This window comes from Trematomus bernacchii, unplaced genomic scaffold (genome assembly GCF_902827165.1).
Source record: "Trematomus bernacchii unplaced genomic scaffold, fTreBer1.1, whole genome shotgun sequence".
In the NCBI taxonomy this organism is placed as follows: Eukaryota; Metazoa; Chordata; class Actinopteri; order Perciformes; family Nototheniidae; genus Trematomus; species Trematomus bernacchii.
This window is the reverse complement of record NW_022987593.1, coordinates 10779375-10806091: the sequence shown is the minus strand read 5'-3', so window position 1 is coordinate 10806091 and position 26717 is coordinate 10779375. Positions and strand designations below refer to the sequence as shown.

At 39.5% G+C, this 26717-nt stretch overlaps 1 protein-coding gene across 2 annotated transcripts; it reads left to right on the top strand.

The window, feature by feature from the left end:
• Nucleotides 1-1589: 1589 nt before the first annotated feature.
• Nucleotides 1590-26717, top strand: LOC117482243 (proto-oncogene vav-like). 2 transcript variants are annotated; one of them, XM_034130289.1, is made up of 29 exons: nt 1590-1728; nt 2273-2368; nt 2477-2593; nt 5350-5466; nt 7442-7500; nt 8425-8490; nt 9001-9109; nt 10579-10674; nt 10797-10865; nt 10947-11050; nt 11138-11237; nt 11594-11689; nt 12149-12217; nt 12966-13052; nt 13141-13226; nt 13322-13457; nt 13545-13654; nt 17055-17156; nt 17782-17876; nt 18010-18032; nt 18908-18944; nt 19169-19305; nt 20538-20603; nt 21085-21116; nt 21895-22005; nt 23384-23471; nt 23627-23792; nt 25882-26033; nt 26526-26717. In XM_034130289.1, the coding sequence occupies exons 2-29, from the start codon at nt 2282-2284 to the stop codon at nt 26577-26579; spliced, it is 2571 nt and encodes an 856-aa protein (XP_033986180.1). In that variant the 5' UTR covers nt 1590-1728; nt 2273-2281; the 3' UTR covers nt 26580-26717. The 2 variants fall into 2 exon arrangements, with proteins under 2 accessions (XP_033986180.1, XP_033986179.1); XM_034130288.1 differs by lacking the exon at nt 1590-1728 and having other exon boundaries at nt 10582-10674.

Here is a 26717-nt window from a genome sequence, read left to right as displayed (position 1 = left end):
GGTGTTTAAAGTTCAGATTACTGTCCAACCAAAAGCCCAGATATTTGTAGGTATCAACAAACTCAACAGAAACGCCATCAAGGGTGTCAATGGAGAGGCAAGAGGAGGACGCTGACTTGGGAGCAAAAAGCATTGCTTTGGTTTTCTTACTGTTCAATAGCAGTTTAGAATCAAGAAGCGCATGCTGCAGCGTGATAAAATCTGATTTTAAATTGGAAACGGCCATATCCAGAGAAGGAGCACACGAGTATACAATAGTGTCATCAGCATACATACGATAGGTAGAAAATTGCATCTGATTACAAATATTGTTTACATATAATAAAAAGAGCAAGGGCCCCAAGATAGAGCCCTGTGGAACTCCCTTCTCCAAGGTGACAGGGTCAGAGACAGTATTTATTTATTCTGTGACTGATGACAAACTGGGGTCAATGAATTGAACAATTTGGGTTATCACAGGGCAGGGAGAGATAATATCGAGCATCATGGGTATTGAAGGATCAAGCATGTTTGGAGCTTGATGTGTTTCTTTGGACTTAAAGTGATACTTGCAGTATGAGTAAAAGTACTTCTACTAAAGCTAGATCATTTAAAGTTACTTATTGTTGAACTACTGCATAATATTTTATAATCGATCATATGGAAAAGATGGAAAAAAAGTAACTTGTTTCAACAGCATTCAAATTAATGTAGGACTAAAAAGTACAATATTTGAAGTAAACTAGAAGTAGCATGTAATGCAAGCCCTTCAGAATAAAAACTTGAAATTACCACACATTTGTATTTAATTGTATTTCGTTACTGTCTGCTTGAGTTAGAGTCGAGTACATCATAACTCTATAGCTGGAATTACTGGTATCACTAGTAGTTTAACACTTTGTTGATCCGGTCATTAAGATTTGCATGTATAGGATGTTTTATTATAGCTGTAATGATGTGCCCACATCCCAGTAAACTCTCTGCTAGGTACTGTCTGTCAGATGCTCCGTTATTCATCCAGCTCCAGATGTTGTACTTAAAATGATACAGTGACAACCTCCTATCTCTGTATTTAAACTTAAAAACGATCTTTACAGATTAATTATCAGCTGTTCAATCACGAATAAGGACTAACGTATATTTTCCTCTTAAGATAACAGATTATATCTTGTAATTATTGCAGCATTTTGAGACAAGGGTATCTATGTAAAGAAACATTCAACTTGATGTCTTTTAATTGTGCCTTTGACTGCCACTTCAATAACACTTTCACAAGCATCTTGTAGTTTCCTTAAATAAAGTAATTTCACCACATTAGAAGTTTGTTCGGCAGTTGTCTAAATAATGTGGTTGCAAAACATCTATCTTCCGATATACTCATGTTCTGTAGTGCACACACACATACACACTTGCACACACAGTTATTCTATCTGGTCGCTTTAACACGTATAATACACACCATTTCACGCATAGATCACACTCTTTTATTAACTTGCACCACTTGTAACAGCAGCTCTTTGTGTATGCATGTGTGTGTGTGTGCATCTGTGAGTGCATGCAACTACCAGGGTGCGTCAGAGGAAAAAGGAAGTTGTGGCATATAGTTAAAAGTCTTCGACACAGTGCAGCTCTGCAGAACACCCACCACGGAAGAAAGGCAGAACAAGAGCGCTAAAGTGTTACAATGAAATAATGAAAGGAGGAGAACACAGAGGAAATAAACATACAACTGCCAGGAGAAACTAAGAGGTGAGAGCAGATTATAATACTCATCACACGCTGATATGCAGTTAGAACATTTTAGAAAGGCTTTCTAATTGAGTAGTGGCTATTTTAGCTTGTAGCTAGATTTCAAGAATTGATGTTTCACTGTAGAGGACGGTGTGAGAGTGACTGCTCCGTTTTTGCTGTACTCCAGGTCAGACTGTTGGTGCATCTTCAATCATTTCCATATCAAGGTTGTAGTTTACAAAGAAAACTGTGACAAAGTGAGATACGGAGCTACTTGTGTGGTGCAGGAGCCAAAAATGGTCACGCTTCAAACGGTTTTTGAATGCGTGAATTCAGACAATGAATATGTTTCAATTCAGCATGAACAAACTGTGCCTCTTGTCAAACTAACTATTCTCTCATTGCCAATAGAGCATTAACTTGTTCTGACTTATTTGCTGCTACTGGGTGTTGTACGGACCAATAGTGATCACTGGTTTCTGAATATTGTGCCTGTAAGAATCCATAAGGTGTAACATTGTTTTGGCCTCATATCCTATCTATTGATCCATCTGTTCATCAGAAAACAAAGATGGAGTTGTGGCGGCAGTGTGCGATGTGGCTGATCGAATGTCGAGTCCTTCCAGAGAACCACCGGGTCACATGGGAGGGTGCACAGGTAAATCAGCTGTGTCACATACACACCTGTAATTGAACACATATCTGGGTCTGGGTGCCTCAGTCTGATTTTGTGTGTGTGTGTGTGTGTGTGTGTGTGCTGGGCCAGGTGTGTGACCTGGCTCAGGCTCTGAGAGATGGTGTGCTGCTCTGCCAGTTGCTCAACAACCTGATGCCTCAAGCTGTCAACCTGAGAGAGATCAACCTGCGCCCACAGATGTCCCAGGTAACACACACACACCTTTTCCTGATGCATTTCCATATTCCATTTCCCTAAAGACCAGGCCGATGCCTGGTCGGATAGGAAAATAATTTGATCTATATCTGATCATATCAGGGGACAGAACAGGGATGTCAAGAGTGAGAAAAATGATAGACAAAGAGAAAAAATACTAAGTACTCAAAGACAGCATACATGAGTTTTAAGGTTGCAACCTTGACCTTTACATTCAACTAAATTGAACTGAGCTTCTTGAGCAAAGATCAACCTGATTTCTTGTTAATAGCGTTATAGAAACATGTGAATGTTTTAAATACCTAAGGTACGCTATCAGACTCGGACTGGCTTTGTTTTTCGTACAGATTTGTATAAACAAGACATGTGTTATTATTTTGAGTTTTGGAGATGCTTTTGTTACATTTGGACAGAATAAGCTAGCGGTTTCCCCCATTCCAAAAACATTTACAGTATTAAAAAAAAAAAAAGATCCACCCCATAAACATGGACTGTCGTTCATCAAAACTTCTTGTCAAACTTTTAGAGATATAATACTAACTAACAATCATGCGGCTAAGCAAACTGGATTGAAAACATATCCTAGCAGAAGTAAGAAAGATAACTTATGTCTGAGTGGACAGAGAGAAATATAAATCGGTGTGTGACTGAGCATATTAACAAATGAATAAACGAGAAACACAGAGAACAAGAGAGTCTGACGAAGAGACAGGCTGTCACATGGTCGGCCTGAACGCACTTGTGCAAAGTCCATGATGATATTCATTAGGAGTCACCGCGATGGTGTGTGTGTGTGTGGTGTGTGTGTGTGTGTGTGTGTGTGTGTGTGTGTGTGTGGTGTGTGTGTGTGGTGTGTGGTGTGTGTGTGGTGTGTGTGTGTGTGTGTATGTGTGTGTGTGTGTGTGTGTGTGTGGGTGTGTTGTGTGTGTGTGTGTGTGTGTGTGTGTGTGTGTGTGTGGTGTGTGTGTGGTGTGGGTGTGGTGGTGTGTGTGTGTGTGTGTGTGTGGGTGTGTGGTGTGTGTGTGTGTGTTGGGTGTGTGTGTGTTGTGGTGGGGTGTGTGATGTGTGTGTCGTTGTGTGTGGTGTGTGGTGTGTGTGTGTGTGTGTGTGTGTGTGTGTGTGTGTGTGTGTGTGTGTGAAACTCTGGTAAATCCTATGAGGTCAAGAGTGGTTAAGAAACATCCGGTAACAGAAAACGGGATTCCACTCTGACGTGTAACCCCCCCCCCCCCCCCACACAAACGCTGATGATATTACACATATGGAGGATCTTCCCTGTTCTTTTGCAACACCGCGCCAGCTTGCAGGGATGTATGTAGTTGTGCCTGTGTGCACTCCTAACAGAGTGACATGTGTGCAGCAGTATCAGTAAGAAGTCAACATTTCCCCTTTCTCAAATTAGAGTTCCGCATTTCCCACAGCTGAACAGACAGAGTCACAGAAGACTGAGAGAGAGGGAGAGAGCTGGTTCAGGAAGTTATGTAAAGCGACACATGTCTGACCGCCATGTCAGTCTTACTGTGCGCCGCCTCTCTGTGGTTTCATTTATATTTTCGTTATGAAAGTAGGGCCTTCGTGCTGCTCTTATTAGTTGCTCTTCGTGTTGCTGCGGCCTGTGTGGCTGAAAAGCATTTATATACACGTTGATATAAAGTGCAGCTGTTCACTTGCCATGTATGTCACCTAATGTGGGAAAGTTAAACAACAATGCCAGTGTGATATTTAACAACAACTTCAATATTGTTTAAGTTCCCTAGAAATGTTATGTAATTTATAACACTGTATTCTGTATATGTGCCTGCTTTACCTTCTACCTGTGTTTGTAATACCACACTATTTCGTCTTTCAAATGCTTAGTCTAAATTGTATTTGTTTTGGGGTTTTTATATTTTTATATCAAGGTTTCTCGTCTCATTGCCACAAAAATAACATGGATGGTTTCATACTATATTCCTCACAAGAACAAATAATGACTACTTTTCAGTCGAATTTGATTGATCAAAAATATTAGATTTATTTGACCATAAATGCCAAAAAGATAGGTACAACTTGTGGACATGAGTTGGAAGGAAGTTGGCTTTAAATGTGTAAACCAGATTTGGGTGATTATTTATACCATATGCTGTATAAACCATCAAACCAGGACAACATTTGCACAGATTTGGGGAAGAAAAATATTGTTGCCTACCAAAAGTCATTTCTTTTAGCAGCAAGTTGTTTGTTCAGTTAGTTGGTTTATTAGCCAGAATTTTGGTCTAGACTGAAATATCTTGTCAACTCTTTAATGCAGACATTAGTGTTTCACTCACTTTGGTGATCACCGCACCTGATGCTTCCTCTATATCGCCACAAGAGGATCCTTTTTCATCAAATTAACACATTAACGGTTTTCAGTTGTTGAATCCTACTGATAAAAGGTCAAAAATGTAATTTATCAAAGTCTTAGGTTCATGACAAAACACCTGCAGAATTAGGTAATTTCCATGCTAATGATAAGAAGGCTTATATGCTACACTATCAAGGTGAAGTCTACTAGTTTAGCTCAACATAATTGACATTGTGCTCATGTTAGCATGTTAGCATTTAGCTAGTACGGCCCCACAGACCCTCTAGTGTTCCTGTTGACACGTGTCGTTTGATAAATGACTTGAACTCTTAATAGAAACTACATTTTTGTTGATAACATTTTTTGTTGCTCAATAAATCATTTCATTAAAAGTAAAGTAACGTTCTTGTTTGTTTTTTAGTTCCTGTGCCTGAAGAATATCCGGATGTTCCTGGGAGTTTGTCAGGAGAAGTTTGATCTCAAAAAGAGTGAACTGTTTGAGGCCTTTGACCTGTTTGATGTTCGGGACTTTGCAAAGGTATCTGCCAATTTATTACAGGACAGTTATTACGTTTGCTTCATAAGTGAACTCATACTCCAGTCATGATAGTAGAAGTGTGAACAGAGTCCTGACTTCTCACTGCAGCTTGCAGACACCCACACAGCCCTGACAGGAAGTAGTTTGGTGATTTTATAATTCAAGCGGCTGAGAGAACAAATGAATTCAGTTTTTCACTCTTTCATTTTCGCTGCAGTGCAACCACAGCACCTTGGTGTGAACCAGGACATTTGAAATGTGCTCTTTGATTTGAACGTACAAAGTAAGAGGGAGTAACGAAATGAGTCAACAATAGGTGGACTTCAACTTAACTGTGGGGTATTCTTTAAAGTACACATTCTTTTTTTTTTAGTTTACAGAAAAATGCTGTCACTGAGCTTCTGGTTTCACTTTACAGCGACCAGTCAGTCACTCAGTAGCCTACAATAAATAACATTAAACACACAAGTGTAAAACAGCATCATTTACAGGGGTACAAGAAGTATGCATATCTTTTATTGAAGTAAAAGTAGTAGTAACACACTGAGAATACTCCTACAAATACACACAACACAATGTAATATGTTATTTGTGAAGTTTACAGTTAGAAAGGTGGATTTTCTTAATGTTAAAGTACTTGAATCGAAGACTTTAGCTTTGTTGTTACCCTATTATCTTCAAAAGGTAGTTTTTCCTGAACTTTTTCGTGCTTTATATTCAAAAAAATATAAAGAAAGTAGAGAAGAGTACGTGGGAAGCACTTTTTAATAAACAGATATATGTATTAAATATGTTTTCATGTAATGTAGCCTTATGGTTAACTAATATAACATTCAAATCTCAAGATTAATATCACAATACTAATAAAATAGAACAAATCCAGAAAGTTAAAATTGGAATCTAAAACAAAGCACATCAAATGGTGTAACTTTGTTCACGCAGACAGACATGAGAGTGGTTGCATTTTTCTCATCTTCATCTGCACCACGAAGCTGATAAGTCTGGTTATTTTTATGGCAAGATTACTGTAAATTAGTCCAGTCAAATGTCTCTTTTTCTTAACTTCTTCTTAAGACTTTCACTTCTTCTTAAGACTTTCCTTCCTTCTCTGTCTTGAATAAAATTAGAAATCAAACAAACAAGTTCAGCAGTACTAAGAAGAATGTACTTTATTTGGACATAATGTTTATTTTATACCACCAGAATAGTCAAGACAGGCCCTCCTTTTTATTTTAGCCTCTGAAAGAATAGAAACTTAGTTCAAGTGTTTCTCTGGATATAAAGAGTCAGAGGTTAACATATTGAAACACAAAACACAAAACACCAGGTCCAGATAGGCAGGGAAAGTAGACGCATGTTGTAGGCTTAATCAGAACAAATAATCAAGTTAATTTGGTCAGCCATGTGACATCTTTAAGTTTGTTGCTGATCACATCTCTCATGAAACTAATTTTTTTAGATTACTTATCATGATACTGCATATCTCACTTAAACAATCTGAATTTGTTAGAATAAGAATAAAACTAATGATGATATATAATAATGAGTGTGTGTGTGTGTGTGTGTGTGTGTGTGTGTGTGTGTGTTGTGTGTGTGTGTGTGTTGATGTGTGTGTGTGTAGTGTGTGTGTGTGGTGTGTAGTGTGTGTGTGTGTGTGTGTGTGTGCTGTGTGTGTGTGTGTGTGTGATGTGTGTGTGTGCTGTGTGTGTGTGTGTGTGTGTGTGTGCTGGTGTGTGTGTGTGTGTGTGTGTGTGTGTGGTGTGTGTGTGTGTGTGGTGTGTGTGTGTGTGTGTGTGTGTGTGTGTGTGTGTTGATGTGTGTGTGTGTGTGTGTGTGTGTGTTGTGTGGTGTGTGTGTGTGGTGTGTGGTGTGTGTGTGTGTGTGTGTGTGTGTGGTGTGTGTGTGTGTGTGTGTGTGTGGTGTGTGGTGTGTGGTGTGTGGTGTGTGTGGTGTGTGTGTTGTGTGTGTGTTGTAGGTTATAGACACTCTGTCTATCCTCTCCCATTCGCCCATTGCTACACAAAAGAGACTTCAGTAAGTAACTTCCTTCCTCTGTTACGTAATTGAAATGTTAATTCAGTTTTTTTAGTAACATCTAATTGAACCCCCTTGTTTTTAGCATTATAAGCAATAAAGGTTCCATACATGGTACACTGTATTGTAAGTTTGTGTATACTGTACGCAGTATAAGGACAGTTTAAGTTTTAATTAATGTATTTTTCAACTTGTTCTATCAAAGCAAGACGTTTTTTTAATTACAACTCTACTATAAAAGTATTCACTCTAAATTACCAAAATTAAATGTGCACATAAGGCCAAATGGCTAATTTCAGAATAACTGTTTCATTATGTGTATTGATGCATTAATCTGTAATCACCTCTTTAGTGATGCTACTTGATTTCCTTCGTGGTCGATTAAGTTGTAAGAGTATGTCATTATTTATTAGTGGATTCATATTTTGTAATAATAATCTGACTCTGCTAAACCATGGGCCAAGAAGTTTATAAGTAACGTAAAATGAAAAAGCCAAATACCTTAAAGAAATACAGTTCGTTCATTCTATCACTTCATTTTTTTGTGTTTCATTATCTCTTTATACACAAGCCTCCACCTCTGGTTCCTGCAGGAGGAGTTAGATTGTTCCTTTGTTCGAAAACATTTCATTAAAATGCAAAATAGCTGTGGCTGTATTTGTTTGTTCCAGATCTGGAGTATCTGATAACAGCAGAACAGACTCTTCTCTGTCAGTCAAAACTGGATTTTGTAGAAACTTTTTTTTATTTTGACCTTAATGTTAGTTACTATATTTGTTAACATATCACAGTTTATTTGGCATAGGCGCTACAATGTGAATTTAATAGGAACGTTATTCACTTGATAAATATATCAATGTTATTGTCATTCTCAATCCACTTTCTTTCCTTTTCACCATCACCTACTCACACCGTTTCCTCCAGGCCTTTCCCTCTGGGAGGATGCACTCCTGACGATGAGATTTACAGCGGCCTGTCCGACCAGATAGAGTGAGTCTTTTACCAAAATAATGTTAAAATAATTATGTATATGATGAAGAGGTAGTTATACAAGCTCCTATAATATATCGTAGCGCTGATCAATAGCATTATCTCCCTTTGTTCTAACCTTGTGCAGGAGAGTAAAAAGAACAGACATCGGTACATGCAGACACATACAGACCATGCCAACTGCAAGAAGTAAAAATAAACTAAAATACAAAGCAATTCCTTTAAGTGGCTGGTCTTAATAATGCATCATTAAAACATTATTTTTAGTTTTGTTCTGAACTTTAACCCAACCAAAGCCACTTTATATTCAAATGATGCTGAAGCATTTTCTATTCGAGCAGTGAAGTAAAGATTTTAAGTATCATTTTTTCATGTAATTCAATAAATCCAATGAGTAAGAGCTGGGATTTTATTCACATTTATCAGCCAAAATATGTGAAAAAGTACAGAATAATCACAGGAATGAAATACAAATACTGTGATGATAACAATGTTGTGTGTGTGTATCAGTGAAACAGTGGACGAGGATGATGACTTGTACGACTTTGTGGAGGACGAGGAGAACGAAGGAGACGAGATCTATGAAGACTTGATGAGGACGGAGGAACAACCAGAAATTGTGAGTAGACCTCAAACCAAAACGATGGTTTGGGCTTTTGTTTGGCAACCTGCAAGCTTTGACTATGCTAGCCGTTCAAAAATATAAAAAAACAGTCTCTAGCAAGAAAATATCAGTCTGATTTTCAATCTTTCTACTCATGACAGGATCCTTCAAATGTATTTTATATTATGACCTCACGATTGGGAACCACAGATCCACTACTAGTACTCAGAGTTGTGCAGATCATTTTCAATGCTTCTCCATTTGCAGATAGGAACTACCTTCACAGTTTACTTCAGATACAATCAAATACATTTCAATACAATCCAGGGAATACATAATGTCTAAATGTCACCCAGCTACTACATTCTTTAAAGCACAATCTGGATGAATGAGATGCTATGAATGCTAATGCAGAGAGTCCAGTTCAGAAATTAACAGGTCCTCAAGAGAAAAATACCAGTTTTTTTAGTTTCTTATTGTTGTCAAACATGTACTGTATGCTTCAATTGGACTACAGTTTAAAATAATACACATTTCTTCTAAAAACACAATGAATGCAACCTGAAGTAGTCAAAGTGACTTGCATTACCTAACCTGTTGAAGATCAAGAGCTAAACAATACAAATTATCATCAAGAAAATAAACAAAACTGTGATTAACTGTAAGATGTAAACAAGGCTTAAGAGAGATGGAGAATACAAGATAAAACAAATGTTAAAGGGGACCTATCATGCAAAATGCACTTTTTGATGTCTTGTATACATAAATATGTGTCCCCGGTGTGTCAGGGAACTCACGCAGCGTCAGAAAATAAAACCCTCTCTCTTTTCCTCCGTACCCAAATCTCTAAAAACGGGGCTACAACGGAGCTGATCCAGATTTGCGTCCGATATGACGTAATATCGGAAATGTAGGCTGGCTTTACACCCACGGCCCTATCAGAAACGTTGCTATCAGAAACAATGCCCGACTGTTTTGGACGTAATATGGTCGGTGTTTACATTAGCATCGCTAACACTCAGAGCTAACCTGAACTGCACAGAGCATGTGTGTGAAGAACTCACCTGGTGGTATAACCGGCAAGAGAGAAAGCCTTTGAGCTCCATACGGTTTCAGAAATAATCCTTGATAATCCATGTTATGGCGTTTCATCACCGCAGTATTTCGTTTAGACAGTAGCTGCCAGGTCCCGCATGAGCTCAGCCCCCTCCTTTTTTTTTATCAATTCTTTTTTTTTTTAAAGCTTTATACCCAAAATCAGCACTTTTGAAACAGGAAGTGAAATAGAGGGATATGAGGCATGGCTAGAATGGGTGATCTGTTTGGTATTTTGAGCAAAACACTTCATAGACATGTTTTTTATATATTTTGTATATATCTGAGACCTATGCTATTGCCTAAAAATAGCATGATAGGTACACTTTAAATATCATCTACTCTGGTCTCTTCATGTTTTATATGACATATTGTGTGTGTTCCTGCAGCAGCAGAAGATTGAGGTGGACAAACGAGAGTGTTGCCTGCTGGAGATCAGACAGACAGAAGAGAAATACTCGGATACACTGCAATCTATATTACAGGTGAGCGCACGATCACTGTCTGACGAAAGATATGCATTTTCACACACATAAATCACACGGAATAAGTCACTCACACACACAAGCATACATACATTTTTACGAACAACTTTTTTCTCTTGCAGCACTTTATGAAGCCTCTTCAAAAGTTTCTCCAGGAGCAAGACATGGAGAGTATCTTCATCAACATAGAGGTACGAGAGGAGTAACAGTGTATGTTCACCTTCATGTATCAAGCCTTGTTTACATGTTTTTATGTGAACGTGTATTTGTAGGAGTTGGCCAACACTCATCGTACAATGTTGGCGGAGGTCCGGAGCTCCATCCTAGATTATGGAGCCAAGAACCTGTACCAGGTGTTTCTGAGCTACAAGGAAAGGTACAACACACAACCACCAACACACACTCACACCACAAATACACGTATGTTGTCTTGTGTTCTTATATACTCTCCCCCCCCCCCCAGGCTATTACTGTACGGTCATTACTGTAGTCAGGTGGAAACTGCAACAAAAACCCTGGATAAGCTTTCGACTACAAGAGAGGACATCAGAATGAAACTGGAGGTGAGGAAGACTTTAAAACACAGCAGCACAGGGGAAGTAGGAGTCTGCACATAACAGTATCTTTGCACAGAGCAGAAGTGTTGTATTCCTTTTTGATTAAGGTACTGTATGGAGTGGTTTTGGGTTGTTAACGGTTCACATTTGTACTGATTCATTCTGAACTAAGAAGATAATTATTATAATGATCTTCAGGGTAAAAGATCTCTGGGCAGTGGTGGATTTTTTTGTTTAAGTACTGCATTTGGCCACAAGGAAAACAGGAGGGAAGGCTGGGTTTGTTGCACAACATCATCTAAACACATCTATGGGTACTGCAGAAGTTTACTTCCTGTTTTCTCTCTCTCATTCTCTCTCAGGAGTGTTCAAACAGAGCAAATAGTCGACGGTTTTCTCTCAGAGATTTACTCATGGTCCCTATGCAGAGGGTCCTCAAATATCACCTGCTGTTACAGGTGTGTGTGTGTGTGTGTGTGTGTGTGTGTGTGTGTGTGTGTGTGTGTGTGTGTGTGTGTGTGTGTGTGTGTGTGTGTGTGTGTGTGTGTGTGTGTGTGTGTGTGTGTGTGGTGTGTGTGTGTGTGTGTGTGTGTGTGTGTGTGTGTGTGTGGTGTGTGTGTGTGTGTGTGTGTGTGTGTGGTGTGTGTGTGTGTGTGTGTGTGTGTGTGTGTGTGTGTGTGTGTGTGTGTGTGATGTGTGTTGTGTGTGTGTGTGTGTGTGTGTGTGTGGTGTGTGTGTGTGTGTGTGTGTGTGTGTGTGTGTGTGTGTGGTGTGTGTGTGTGTGTGTGTGTGTGTGTGTGTGTGTGTGTGTGTGTGTGTGGTGTGTGTGTGTGTGTGTGTGTGTGTGTGTGTGTGTGTGTGTGTGTGTGTGTGTGTGCTCTTCCCGTCTCTCTCTTCATCCTCTGTTTGTGCTCCAGGAGCTGCTGAAGCACACCACTGACGCTGCAGATAAGGAGAACCTCCGCACAGCTCTTGATGCCATGAGAGTAAGGATCTATGTATACTGTAAAAACTTATTTTAATTAAAATCCCCAATTAGATGATAAATAAAATAAGCTCAGGTCTCAATTAAACGCAGGTAAATATGAACATGCTACACATTGGAGGAGCCTGTGACCTAAGTTTTTCATTGCCATATCTACACTGTAGCTAATGTGCTAATGACAATAAAGCATTGATAGGTCAGAGATTCTCCACAATTCAAATGTTAATTTCCTTTTACAAACATCATGAGCAATAGTGAAATTAATTCAGTTTATTGGCATGGTAAACCACAGAGACTGTCTATGAAGTGTACTTAAAAAATCTGAATATGTGTCCGTTCCTCCATTTTTTTTTACAGTGCTGGAGTCGACCGATCATAACAATTTAAAATCGTATTCATTAAAAAAAAGTATATAGGATTTAAATATGGTGATGTCAAGTCCATTGTGTCCACTGTTTGCTAAATTAACCATATTTAAACTAGGCAACAATATTTAGTTTTATTCCTGCACCATGTTGTTAATGACCTTGCTGCCCGCCTACAAATAAAAAATGTCCCCACCTTTCTTTGTTCATAGTTTTCACCCCTTTCCCTTTTGTCTGAGTTTGTAGGAAAGGTGTTAAAGGCCTGTCGTATCTAGTGACCTTTCCCACATTTGAATATGTTCAAAGATAGTAAATACCTTGGCTAATAATTGTAGATTTACAGTATTTAGGATATAACATTCTTCCATGTGTGTGTGTTTGCAGGACTTGGCGCAGTGTGTGAACGAGGTGAAGCGAGACAATGAGATCATCCGACAGATAACAACTTTCCAGTTGTCGATAGAAAACATGGTGAAGTTACATGTTTCACTTTTAATGTCTTTATTTTTTAATTAGATGTCTTTCTTACTGGCCATGCTCACTGTCCTCTGCTCTTCAGACTCAGTCTCTAGCTTTCTATGGTCGCCCTAAGATCGACGGAGAGCTGAAGATCTGCAGTCCTGAGAAAAAGTCTAAACAGGACAGGTGTGTGTGGTATTAGTCTCGGCGTGTTTTTTATTCATTTCAATTCCATGTATCTGATGTTTAGTTTAATCTGTGTGTGTTTGGTTGTCCTTCAGGTATGCATTCCTATTCGACAAGGCCATGTTCATCTGTAAGAAGAAGGGCGGAGAGACGTTTGAGCTAAAGGAGATCATTGAACTACAGCACTACCAGATACGAGACGAAGCGGCAGGAGAAAAGGACAACAAGAAGGTCTTTCTGCTACTCTGTGACATCAATCATACCACACAGTTCATCTATTAGGCATACGTAGAGCTAACAGTGTGTGTTTGTCCACAGTGGTCCTATGTGTTCCTCCTGCTGGAGAACAACGGGAAGTGTGGATACGACTTGTTCTTCAAAACCAGAGAACTGAAGAAGAAATGGCTGGAGCAGTTTGAGATGGCTCAGTAAGTTACACACATGCACACCCATGGAAATACACACTCTGAATTCTTGACAAATATGAGAAAAAGGATCTCCCCTCTCTCTCCTCCCTCTCTCTTCTCTCACCTCCCTCTCCCCTCTCTCTCCTCTCTCACCTACATTCATGCAACTATACATTTCTGAGGAGTAATTTGGTGTTTGGTGAATCAATGATTGGCCTTTCATAGAGCCTCATATTATTGATAGCACATCTGATGCTACAGCATTTATTTTTAAAGGCTTATTCCTGCAATCTTCAGATGAAATATGGAAAATCTTAAAGTGGCTATGATCAATATTTTTACAATAATAATAAAACAAATGACTGAATAATGAGAGAAGTTGCTTTTAAGGGACGAAGCAGAGACCAAAAACTGTGTTAAAGGAGAATAAATGTTTGCCCGTTATTTTTATAGTTATTTGTATTTTCCTATTTCCTATCACAATAGGTAGAGCAATGTTATATTATAAAAAGGAAAGGAAAGGGTCCATTATATAATGTTGTGAGAGAGGGTCCGGGTTCCTTGTAGGGATGCCAGAAACTGACCATGATCAAAATCGGACAGCCCTGGCGAATATTAATCGATTATTCGCCGCCGCGCCCCCCCCCCCCCCCCCCGCGGGAGAGAAAAAAAAAGTATTTTCGCAGAGCTTGTATTTTACTTCATTTGCACTTGTCAGTTCGAAGTAGTTCCACGAGGACCTCTTCTTTGTTCATCTTTAGTTGTGTTGTTCTCACTGTTCTGTATATCGCCAATAAATCAATCGCACGTGTGACGAAGGGCGGGGTCGGTGTGAAGCAGGCTGCAGCAGTCTGCGGCTTCCTCCAAGTTTTCTGTAAAACAAACTGGTGGTGTGACCCAGGGGCGTCGCCTGGACCTGAAAACATTCGGGGCTTAGCCCACAGTGGCGGCGGCACTACAGTGGGATTTTTCACTGCAACACTCCCCACACAGTACACCCGCGACTGTTACAATGAAGGCTCGATAATCAGCTCAGCTCACGGCATATAAGCAGGGGTAAAGTGGTATTTTTTTATGAGTGGGGGACTCACCTCCTCTAGGGGGGTCCGGAGGGATGCTCCCCCGGGAAGATTTTTTTTTAAATATTGAAGTTAAAAGCATCAATCTGGTGCACTTTGAGAGCAAAATGAAGAGATCTATGGATACCTTTCTCAACACCCATATGAAACAGAACTGTAAACAGATGTACTTTTTCTTTAAGGATATTTTACTAATCACTCCCCTTTTGAACTCTATTCTTGTTTTACTGCAATATAGTATTTCATAACTGTTTCTCCTTTATTCTCTTATTTTTTTTATAACTATAATGATCATATGAAGGTGTGCCGCGTAAATAATCTTTTGAATAATTTGTGACCAAACCGTTTGAGACCCACTGAGATAACTTAGACTAAAGTTATGTATCTAAACACTCAGAGAGTCCTTTAGCTCACCTGAGTCTCTCAGTCTGAGAGGAGAGGACTCTCCTCCAGCTTGTTGTGGAACAAACAGCTCCTTATGTCCTAGTGCAGCTCGCTAACCAGATGCTAACAACATGGTCCATGCTGGCACCGGTCCCTCTCCCTCCCCCTCCCCCTCTCCCCCCTCCCTCCCCCTCTCCCCCCCCCCTCCCTCTCTCCCCCCTCCCTCCCCCTCTCTCCCCTCTCCCCCTCCCTCCCCCTCTCTCTCTCCCCCCTCCCTCCCCCCTCCCCCTCTCTCCCCTCTCCTCTCCCCTCTCTCCCCCTCTCCCCCCTCTCTCTCTCTCCCCCTCTCTCTCTCTCCCCTCTCTCTCTCTCCCCCTCTCTCTCTATCACACTAAATGCGCTATTGCCACACACACACAGAGCCGAGCTTGAATGACACAAGCACACATTTATTTCCATGCAACTCTCTGATTGGTCTGGTGTCATGCCTCTGTTGCATTCACTGAACACGGGAAATTACAGTGCTGCCGTCCTCTCTTCTGTCATGATGAGGTTCACGTACGTAAAGCACGGTTAATGTATTATATTATTGAGGGAGAATTGTCCGGGGCTACAGAAAAAACATTCGGGGCTAAAGCCCCGGATGCCCAGGCCAGGCGACGCCACTGGTGTGACCAATGGCCATTTACAATTATTAATACTATTATTAGCATTAGTCTATATTTTGGTTGAAACTAAGCCAGGAAAAAAAAGAAAAACATAAATAATAATAAAAAATATATAAATAAAATCGAATTTTAAAAATAATTTTCGATTATGGAGACTGTAACGAATATTCGAAAAATCGAATAATCGCTGGCATCCCTAGTTCCTTGTACATGGGATGTTTTGGTGTTGTTTTCTTTCCGTTAACTGTCAAGTAGGAAATAAGTATTTTTTTGTGTCTCTCTTATTATCCTAAGATACTGTTATGTTTGGCTGTGAATACGTTTGACTGTGCAAAAGAAATATGAAGGACAGACCATTTATTTCTATTTATTTTGTTGTTGTTTTTAGAAAGAGGAAGGCAATATAAGATTTCTTCTTATGCTCCTTTTCGGTCAATGGTGTGTTTATAGAGACATGTTTTGTTAACGATTATTATACCTTAAGATTTGCATACCATGAACGGAACAAATACAAATGAAAGGAAAAATGTACCCTATAAGTTAATTAAATATGCTATTATTTCAAAGGATCATTCAGTAAATATTATCAAGTAAAACACATCAGAAGAGAAAGTGAATGAGTTGAGGTTGCTGTTGACAGAGAATGACTTGCAGTGTGAAGTTTTGCTGATTGCTCAACCATAGAGGAAATGCACATCACTGGTTATTGGCCAACTGCCTTGTGTTGCTGCTGTTAAATAGACATTCTCTTGAAAACAACAAGTGTTTTACTTTCTTTAAAGATGATAGCAAAAATATCACTCGTCACCGGCTTGAGCTTCAATATCAGGATCCATGTATTTATGATCCTTGCAAGAATGGAAGTAGTCGTCACATACAGAGCTGCGTGGGACAAACTAGAACAGTGTCCTTCACATGCCTTAAATACAAGAGTATCGCAGTCACAAGATGCAGAATACCGGTTCAAAGCAGTATACAATGTTTAGTTCAGATTAGCGAAGGCCTGCGTAAGCAATAAACATGACAGTCATATGTCTATCTCCATAGAGGCTGGATCATCATGTTAATCACATAGCTATCTTATGCCTAAAACAGTCCTGATGCTCTTCTAGGTAATCATACTTCCTGTTACAGCTACGTAGGGCCTTTGTTATCATGTGCTACTCTGATATTAGAAGAGTACATTCAGTATTTTCCCAACAAAAGACAGTTAACCTGCCAGTGAAAACTAGCTTTATGAATGCTTCTTATCCCAGTGTTTCTGAAAACAGTTATACGTCATGTCTGCAGGTCGAATATGTGCCCAGAAAACTCCACAGCCAACAACCACGACTTCCAGATGCACTGCTTCGAGGGAACCACCTGCTGCAAGGCCTGCTCCATGCTGTTAAGGTACTGTGTCTCACCAGCTGTTTCTTGACATTTCTTCTCTTAAAGGGGACCTATTATGCAAAATCCACTTGTTCATGTCTCTTCTACATCAACATGTGTCCCCTCTGTGTAAAGAGATTCTGAAAGTTTCTGGAAAAAAGATTTTCTCTCTTTTTGTCCTGATCCATTTTTATAAGAACCTGTCTGAAAATGAGCTGATCAGATTTTGGACACTTTATGATGTCATAACGATGTGTTGGCTTGTGTTACCATTAGCCAATCACCAACCAAGGTAAGCCCCCCCCCCCCCCCCCCCCCCCCCCCCCCCTACCTTATCACCTGAATCTCCTCCTAGAGCAACATTGTGTTCTTTTTAACCAAATATCTCTCAGAGGGGCGTGGGGAGGGGCTCCTTATTTTCATCTAAAGTAACAGACAGAGAATCAGCACTTTTGAAACAGGGCTGAAACAGAGGGGATTATGGGATGCTGCCATGATCTGTTTGGTGTTTGGAGCCAAACACTTCAGAGACATGTTTTGTATATATCTGAGAGCTATAATATAATGATGAAAAACAGTATAATAGGGGTCCTTTAACTCTAATGATTTGATTATTTGTCTGAATCTCTCCATCTGTCGTCTGCAGAGGGATATTCTTCCAGGGCTATCGCTGCACTCGCTGTAAAATGGCTGCACATAAAGAGTGTTTGGGCAGGGTCCCCGCCTGCGGCCGAAACTCAGGTCTGTTTGCGTGCATGTGATCGTGTTAAGATAATACATGAGTTTACTGTAAATATCACACGTTTCCATAATTATAACTGTTCCACGAATAAGCCTAATTATAACTTCTCTCATTGACTGTTCTCTCTGACAGATCATGCTGGTACTTTGAAGAAGGTAAGACGACATACAGCTTTGACTTTGTGGATGTTGTGGATGTAATATTGTTTTATCTCGCTTCTCTCTGTGAACACTATCTTACATGTCAAATTGTATGTCCTTTTTCTATTTAATTTGTGATAATCAGAGTTGGGTGTAACAATATTACTTTTGTCGGTAATGGAGTAATGTAACGCATTACTTTTATAATTCAGTAATCACACTACAGTTACTAACATTGCCCGACACGCGTTACTTCGTTACTTCGATAAAATCAGTAATCACACTACAGTTAGCCTACTAACATGAAGAATTACTAGATTCTCCCTTTGACAGACAAGAGGGATTTCCGCCGCAGGTTTATATTTACGTAACATTTGCGCGACTTGCGTGTCCACATGCAGTGCATAAACATGGCTGAGTCAACAGCGATAATTTTCGAGGGGTGGAGGTATGCCCATTATTTTTGAGTTAGTCCGAAGAAAGGACAGGAATGTGACGGTGAGGTGCAAACTGTGTCCAGGCCAGAAGCTTTTATCCACTGCTGCAAACACAACGTCAAACCTCAACAAGCACCTGCAAAGACAACATGCTAACGTGAAGCTAATAGCTAAGGACCCCCGAACCCAGAGTGAGGATGTAAACAGGGCCGCTCCCTCCGCAAAATGAAGCACCCTCCGCAGTCTGCGTGATCTGCCTGGGAGGGGCGGCCCTGCGTGTAAAGTAACGAGTAAAGTAACGCGTTACTTTATGTAGAGAGTAACGAAGTAAAGTAATATATTACTTTTTTTTAAAGTAATAAGTAATATGTAATATATTACTTTTTTTGAGTAACGACCCCATCTCTGGTGATAATACAATAACTCCAGTTTGTTTGTGTTTTGCTCCTCCAGCATAAAACACAGAGATCCTCCGGACAATCCAGCACTGGTAAGAAATAATAAATGTTTTAATATTACGTTTATATTGTTAATAATCACCTTCTATTATACATAAATGTTACATGAAGGTCAAATTATTGCATTGCCTGTCAGACGTCCTTCCTCAGGTCTCAACGCCTCTTCTTCCTCCTCCTTCCTCCTATTCTTCCTCCTTCCTCCTCCTTCCTCCTTCTTCCTTCTTCTTCCTCCTTCTTCCTCCTTCTTCCCTCTCAGGATTTCCAAAGATGGAGGCGTCTCAGGAGTATTATGGGGTGCCGCCGCCCCCCGTGGGCTTCGGCCAGCCGATCAACCTCTCCAAAGGTGACATCATCGAGCTGACCCGGGCTGATGCTGAGCTGCCGTGGTGGGAGGTAGCGTTAAAACCCAAATTCCTTCTTCTGTATTCTGAAGGCTGGGGGGGGGGGGGGGGAACCACACATATTATTTTGTCATGTTTCCTGTGGTTAAGTGTAGGTGTGAGATGCTTTTGTGTCTTTCAGTTTGTTTTGTGTTTTTCCTCTCTGTACCTCGTTCCACTTCCTCCCTCGTGTTCAACCAGAATTCCACTGTGCGATTCATTTTAAATGGTTTTGATTTGAAAACCAAAACCACCTCCGCTGCTTTGGTTTCAGGGTTTTTGTGAATGTCGTCGCTTCCTATGACGTTAGAAAAACATCTATTCCTCACACTTGATCTGTCAGTTATTTACTGTGGCACTAGGAAGCAATTTAGATTGTGTTGTTTAACTATTGGTTTAATCAAGTATTCATTAGAAACATCAATATTTGATAGTTGCCCCAAAACTGTGTGGTTTTACAAAAGATCAATTCACAATGATTAGAAATCTTTTTTTCTGAAAATTCATTTTAAATGAACACAAAAAGAAGGCAGTAAAGACATTTGGATTCATCTAAAATATTAAGTATGTTTATGATTATTGTAAGTGATGTGCAGTCGTTGTTGTTAAGGGATAATCACGCAAACAATGGGTTTGTGCGTATGATTTATCTAATGTTTAACACTCTTTCATGTGTTGCACTTCCTTAAAGGTGGGGTAGGTAAGTTTGAGAAACCGACTCGAGATCGCTAGAATTAGAAAATACACAACCGGAGAAAATCTGCCACTTCCTTACAGAGCCCCTCCTCCAACACACACGAACACGCACATGACCAATGAGGGCACGAGATAAGTTTGTGCACAGATGGAAGGCTGACAGGCAGGTAGGCCATCCAGTTACTTTAGCCGGGCCGGCTAAAATGATTGGTCGTGCTTTTTACAGTACTACGGCTTCCACAGATGACATTTTTTAATGGATTTTTTGTCAAAGCACTTAAGATATTCATTGCTATCGGGATGTTAAGAGCATTCCATGGAATATAACAAAAAGTGTATCTGGAGCCGGTTTCTCAAACTTACCTACCCCACCTTTAATTAACCCTGCATACTAATTTAGCTTCAATTGCCTCAATATCAACTAACTGCATAACGTTCTTTCCTTGGGAATGATTTGTTTATAAGTTATCCATTTGATTTGATAATTCATTTATCTGTTGCAATGACAGCTTAGTTCAGCCATGTGATTTGTTGTTGTGTGTCCCTCAGGGAAGAAACATGTCTGTTGGTCAGATGGGATGGTTCCCCTCCCATAAGGTCCACCCCTACGTCCCCGTGAGTAAACACACCGTGAGGGGTTACAGATATCTTGACGGACGTTTGCTCTTACACTTTCACCAGTTGAAAAGCAAATACAATAGACTTTACATTGTCGCTCCTTTATTCTGGAGGGCTTTTGTCATGTATCATTCATAGCATGATTTATATAACACTTTTCCCCTAAAAACATGACTTTTCTTATGGCTGTTTTCTCAAAACTACATTTTTATTTCTGGAAATCTAGCAAATGTTCACTGTTTACATATTCAACGTAACATATCAAAAGACTTGTAAAGAAATAATGGACTAAGTCGTCAGCTGGAGAAGTTAGAGGTTCCTCCTAGTTTATAAAAACTCATTTAGATTGCAGCAATTGACCATTTCACAGACTGAAACCAATAGTAGTTAACAGTTGTTTATCTGAAATGAAGAACTGATAGCACCATGACCACAGACCTTTTAGCTTTAACATCTGTGTGATCTCACCCTTTCCCAGAGGCAGACCCCAGACCTGTCTTCAACCATTTGGTGAGTCTCTACAGGAACAAAAACTCAACGTTTAACTTCCTCCTGTGTGTGCAGTGCAGAAGGCCTGTTGGCACTACAGAGCTGATACAGCAAACACTTACTGTCACAAAAACAGAACCAGATGCTGAAAAGTGCTGAAAGCAGCTTTGGGGAAACAGTATCATTGTGGCGCTGATCGGGCATGTATCCCTATCATACATAACACTATTTTACTAACTCTTTAAGACTCAAACAGCTTCAAATAACACTATAAAAAGTAAAAAAACATAGCGTGATTCGTGAATACCAGGTTTTGGCAAAAGTCACCATGTATGATTTGAAAGTAGATACTTTAGTGCCACCTGGTGGTAACATCAAGTATGACACTGGAGTAAACAACAACACTAATGTACACAAAAACTGCACCACTTCTCACATAAGCGTAATTAATCAGAGTGTTTTCGGAAGATGTGGAAGTCACAATAAATAATAATAAAAACAATTTGGGGACACTTTCATTCAAGTCATCCTATTTAGCATTTCTAATCAACAAATAAACATAGCTGCTATCAGATATATTTGTTTGTTGATGTATTTTCTAACAACTCCAACTCATTTCTGGGCACCCATGACTGTGTATAAACATAATGTACATTAATATGAAATTAGAAATGTCTTTCGCACAACTACATTATAGTGTGTTTTTACCGTGTTATTGCAGAACTGGGTAACTGTTATTGAAACAGACCTTTCATTGTGTGATTCTGTTTTAACGTTTTGATCCTCGCTGTGCCTGAAGGTTTGCTGGGAACATGGACAGAACCGCTGCCAAAAACCTGCTGCTGTCCCGGTCTGATGGGACGTTCCTCGTGCGGCAGAAAGATGGAGGAGAGTTCGCAATCAGCATCAAGTAAGCCTTCGCAGACTCATCAGTGAAAATAATTTCATCTAGTGAAAATGTTACTTTAAGATTGAAGATGCCCTCTTTAGTATTAACTGCTTTGGTCATTTACAGGCCAATGATCGCTAGGTTAAACCATAGACTGTATGGGTTAAACCTGCGCTAAATTTGGTTTAAAAACTGTATTTTTTTTTAAATGTCTCGTTACATGCAGTATCATATTGTTTCAACCCCATTTCAATGATTTCAATGTAAAGCAGGTCTTCAGCAACATGTTGAAACATAGTAATTGAGATATAGTCGGGGGGAAAAGTCTGTTCGTAACTCTGATTGATCAGTTGACAGAATATTTAGTGTAACCTTATAATAATTTAAAATACATTTAAAGCTATAGTTCACAAATGTATCTGTGTCCAGCTTCTAAACCACATGTGTCAAACTCAAGGCCCGGGGGCCAAATCAGGCCCTTGGTGGATTTAATTTCGGCCCGCAGGATAATTTCTAATTACTATTAGATCTGGCCCGCCGGTATATTGCAAGCACACCTTCACTCAATCCTGAGGATTTCCTCAGCTCAGAGCCTGAGCCCAAACATTGATGACCTTGCACCCAAGATGAGATGCCAAGTATCTGGCTTGAACTAGCATCAGAGCAGCACTCTGAGTTTCAATGGATGTTTCCTTCTGCACTTTGTTTCTTGAGACAACAGGGCATGTTTGGTTTTTTCTTTGAGGGAAATTGTTTTTGAAGCTGCTGTTGGCCTGTGGGAAAATGTAATCATAAGAAATGACTGGAAAAGCTGCAGATAGAGCCGTAAGAAATGAATGCAACTGATTATTTAATGTTGTTTTTATAGGCAATAATGTCAGCTTTGTTAGTTCCAGGTTTAATATGTGCAATAAGTTCATTTCAATAAGTTTTGCAATAAACATTGAACCAGTCCGGCCCTCGACTAGTACCCATTTTTTTATTTTTGCCCACTGTGTATTTGAGTTTGACACCCCGGTAATAACAAATAAAAAAAATTCGAACTTCAATTCAAAGAAACATCATATGCTCTGGTAACTTATGATATCATTATTATTGTCCTTTGAAATGATTGTTGGTTGTCTGTAGCCCAGAAGTCTTTAATCATAGCCTGAACAAACCTAGCGATGTAGCCCAGCTTTAACCTGCATACCGGATGTCATTGTGTTGACATGACATGACATGTGAATGACCAAATACAGTCTCACACAAATTGCTGGGTTTCTATGAGCCGAAGTAACACTTCCTCTCAAAAGCAGGAGAATACATTTTCTCAAACAAAGGATTATGAGAGTCATGTTTTTTTTGCAGAAGTAGAAAAGTGTGTTTTTTTTCTTCTCTCCACAACCTGCTCTTCCAGGTTCAACATGGACATCCGACACATTAAGATCACGTCCACTGACGGCCTGTATCGCATCAATGAGAAGAAAGCCTTCAAGGGAATAATCGTAAGTCTTTCAGACCTAAAAAAGGTTGACACTGACTGGAGAAAAAACATACCCTTTACATGAAATCATATTTTATCTTCTTAAACCACATCCAATATTCTGCCTCACATGTTCCTCTCCTTCTCCTCCTGCTTGTGGTCTTCTTTCTGCATTAGGAGATGATTCAGTTTTACCAGCAGAACTCTCTGAAGGAGTATTTCAAGGATGTGGACACCACGCTGCTCACGCCTTTCAAACAGCCGGAGCAAAGCAACTCGTCGAACAACGCACAAAACGCCACACAAAACGCCACACCTAACGCCACACCAAACACCACACCGGGTACAGTACATCTATATTACCTCGCATACCTTACTACGATCCTGTTCAAGGAATAGTTTGAAGATTTGTCAAACGAAAATACAGACACCACAGTCATGAGAGCGATATAGATATTTGCTTCAAAGTCTTTGCAAGAAAGCGGTTAAGATAATTTACTAGAATGTTCAACTCTTCTATTAAGCTTATCCATGATGCAACGTTGGTGGTTCCCAACCGAACAAGCCATGGTGAAGCTTCTTTCAATTGTTAAATATGTATTTAACAATCTCCTGTTGGAACAATCTGCTAGAAAAACTCGACTTCAACCACTTTTAGAAAATAAACTAATGACTGATTTGTTAATGACTGCTTTTAACAAAAAAAGTGCACTCAGTGGTTGATTTGCACTGAAATTGTTCTTTAATTTGGTAGTTTTTTCATGGGTTTTTTATTATTTATTGAATCTTTATTAAAAAAGTGAAAGAAGAAGAAAGAATAAAAGAGTTTAAAATAAAATCTTCATTGAAAAATAAATTGGATTTACTATTTTTCTCTTACCGTTATGTGATATTGATCCGCCTCTCTGTGTAGAATCAGAAACAGGTTTATTACCAGGTAGGTTTACACGTAGGAGGAATTTGACATGTGTCGTGGTGTCCGGCAGTGGCTCAGTCAGTAGGGGCTTGGACTGTGAGCCGTAGGGTTGCCGGTTCAAGTCCCCGACCAGACCTAAATATGGAGTGTGGACTTCTACTTGCAGGGTTCTTACGGTCATTAAAAACCTGGAAAAGTCATGGAAATTCAAAATGCTAATTCCAGGCCCTGGAAAAGTTATTGAAAACAATATTTTTCCCAAAGTTTTGGAAAAGTCATGGAAATGTAACTAAAGTTGCATCAAATATAATTTATATTTTATCTAATCGCCAAAATAGTAATACTATAATGATAATAAATACTGTATCGTATAGTAATGAAACGTAAAATGGCATTTAACTGACGAGGTATTTTGCTGGTGAGAGATTTTAGTTGCTTTAGCCTGTAGAAGCTAGTAAGCCTACTATTGGATTTGTTTTAGATAGGCACAACATGTTTCATATGCAGACCTGATTTTCCTGTTCCATGTTAAAATAAACCATTTTCAGTGGTACCACTGAGAAAGAGTAATTTTTTTGGTCATGGAAAATTAGGTAAAGGTCATGGAAAAGTCATTGAAAATCATTGGTGTATGAACCCTGTACTTGGAGAGGTCCCAGTTTACCTCCTGGGCCCTGCCGTGGTGTCCTTGAGCAAGGCACCGGACACCCCCCTTCCCCCCTCACTCCCATTGCTCCCCGGGCGCTGTACAATAGCTGCCCACTGCTCCTAGTACTAGACTCCTGGTACTACGATGGGTTAAAAGCAGAGAACACATTTCACTGTGTGTGCTGTGTGCTCTGCATGTGAGACCATTAAAGAGGGTTTCATCCCTCCATATTCTAATTCTAATACATACAAGTAAAACAAGAATTAAAAACACAGAAAAATATTTAAAATAATAAAAAATATAGTACAATATAACAGTATTTACATTGCAATGGAATAAGAAGGAATAAAATATGGAATAAAAATCGACAGTACTAATAATAATAACTAGAAAAGGCATTACCTGCTGAAAATGCGTGCAGATTCTGTAAGCTGCGCACATTTGTTGCTGAAAATGCAGAGAAAGCTGAATATGTGAATAGCTGAATGGTGACTGTAGCTGTATAAACAAATTACTTTTAGCAATAATGTTTAAATGTGATGTGCAATAGTTGATAAATCTCCACTAAGTATGTGTTATCCTGCAATAACTAGCTGATCAATTGTAGTAAGGTGTAAAGATATTAACATGATGACTGTCGAAATGGAACCGGCAACTTTATAATTGAGAGACCAATGCAGTAACACAGAGCCACAGTCACACCTGGTAATAGGTAGTGTGGCTGTCTGTTTTAAAGGGTACATGGACAGTGGGGGTTTGAATGTGTTGCACAGCATTCGCACTAATTAAAAAAAAATTAAAAAAAACAGATATTGTTGTACATTGTGTGCAATCTGCTCTCTAAAGTAACCTGCCTTGCTTCGACAGGAGGCAGTCTGAAGTGTTTGGGCGTGGTCCGGGCCCGGTACAACTTCTCCCCCAGAGACCGCTCAGAGCTGTCGCTACGGGAGGGCGACACCATCAAGATCATCTCCAAGAAGGGCCACAACGGGTGGTGGAAGGGAGAGGTGTACGGCCGGGTGAGGAGGAGAATACAAAAACACAAGCAAATTAAAAACCTAACTTTTTAATATGGCTTTTAATTTGGGTTAACTTTCAATTCTCACTATGTCCATGTTTTACTGTATATTTTTCTGTGTGCTTTTAATTAACATATTTAATTTTCTTTCTTAAATTGTTGTATTTAAACACATGTAGATGTTTTATCTTGTTCTGTATTAATTTTAATATTATTTTAATATTGTTGTTATGTTCTCTGTAAAGCACTTTGGGCTGCTTTGTGCATGAAAGGTGCTATACAAATAAAGTGTATTATTATTATTATTTAGAGGTTCTGAGGTGTCTTGTCTTACCAGCTACTACTTACTTACCTGTATATCACTTTAATTTAATCTTTAATTGTATTATTCTTGTGTTAATCTGTTTCGCTCACTCTGTTGCTGCTTAAACTCATGCATTTCCCCATGGGGATTAATAACGGTCCATCTCATCTTACTCTCCTTTGGTTCAAGGTGGGGTTCTTTCCAGCCAACTATGTGGAGGAGGATTGCTCCGACTACTGCTGACGAGGCTCCACAGGAGGAGTGTGGAGCCATACTTGTGGAGGTCTGTGCCTGCCTTCCACACATCAACCTTTATGCACGAGAGATATACTGTGATTTGATGACTGTCATGTGATGTGAATAAAACCTTTCTTTAACTGA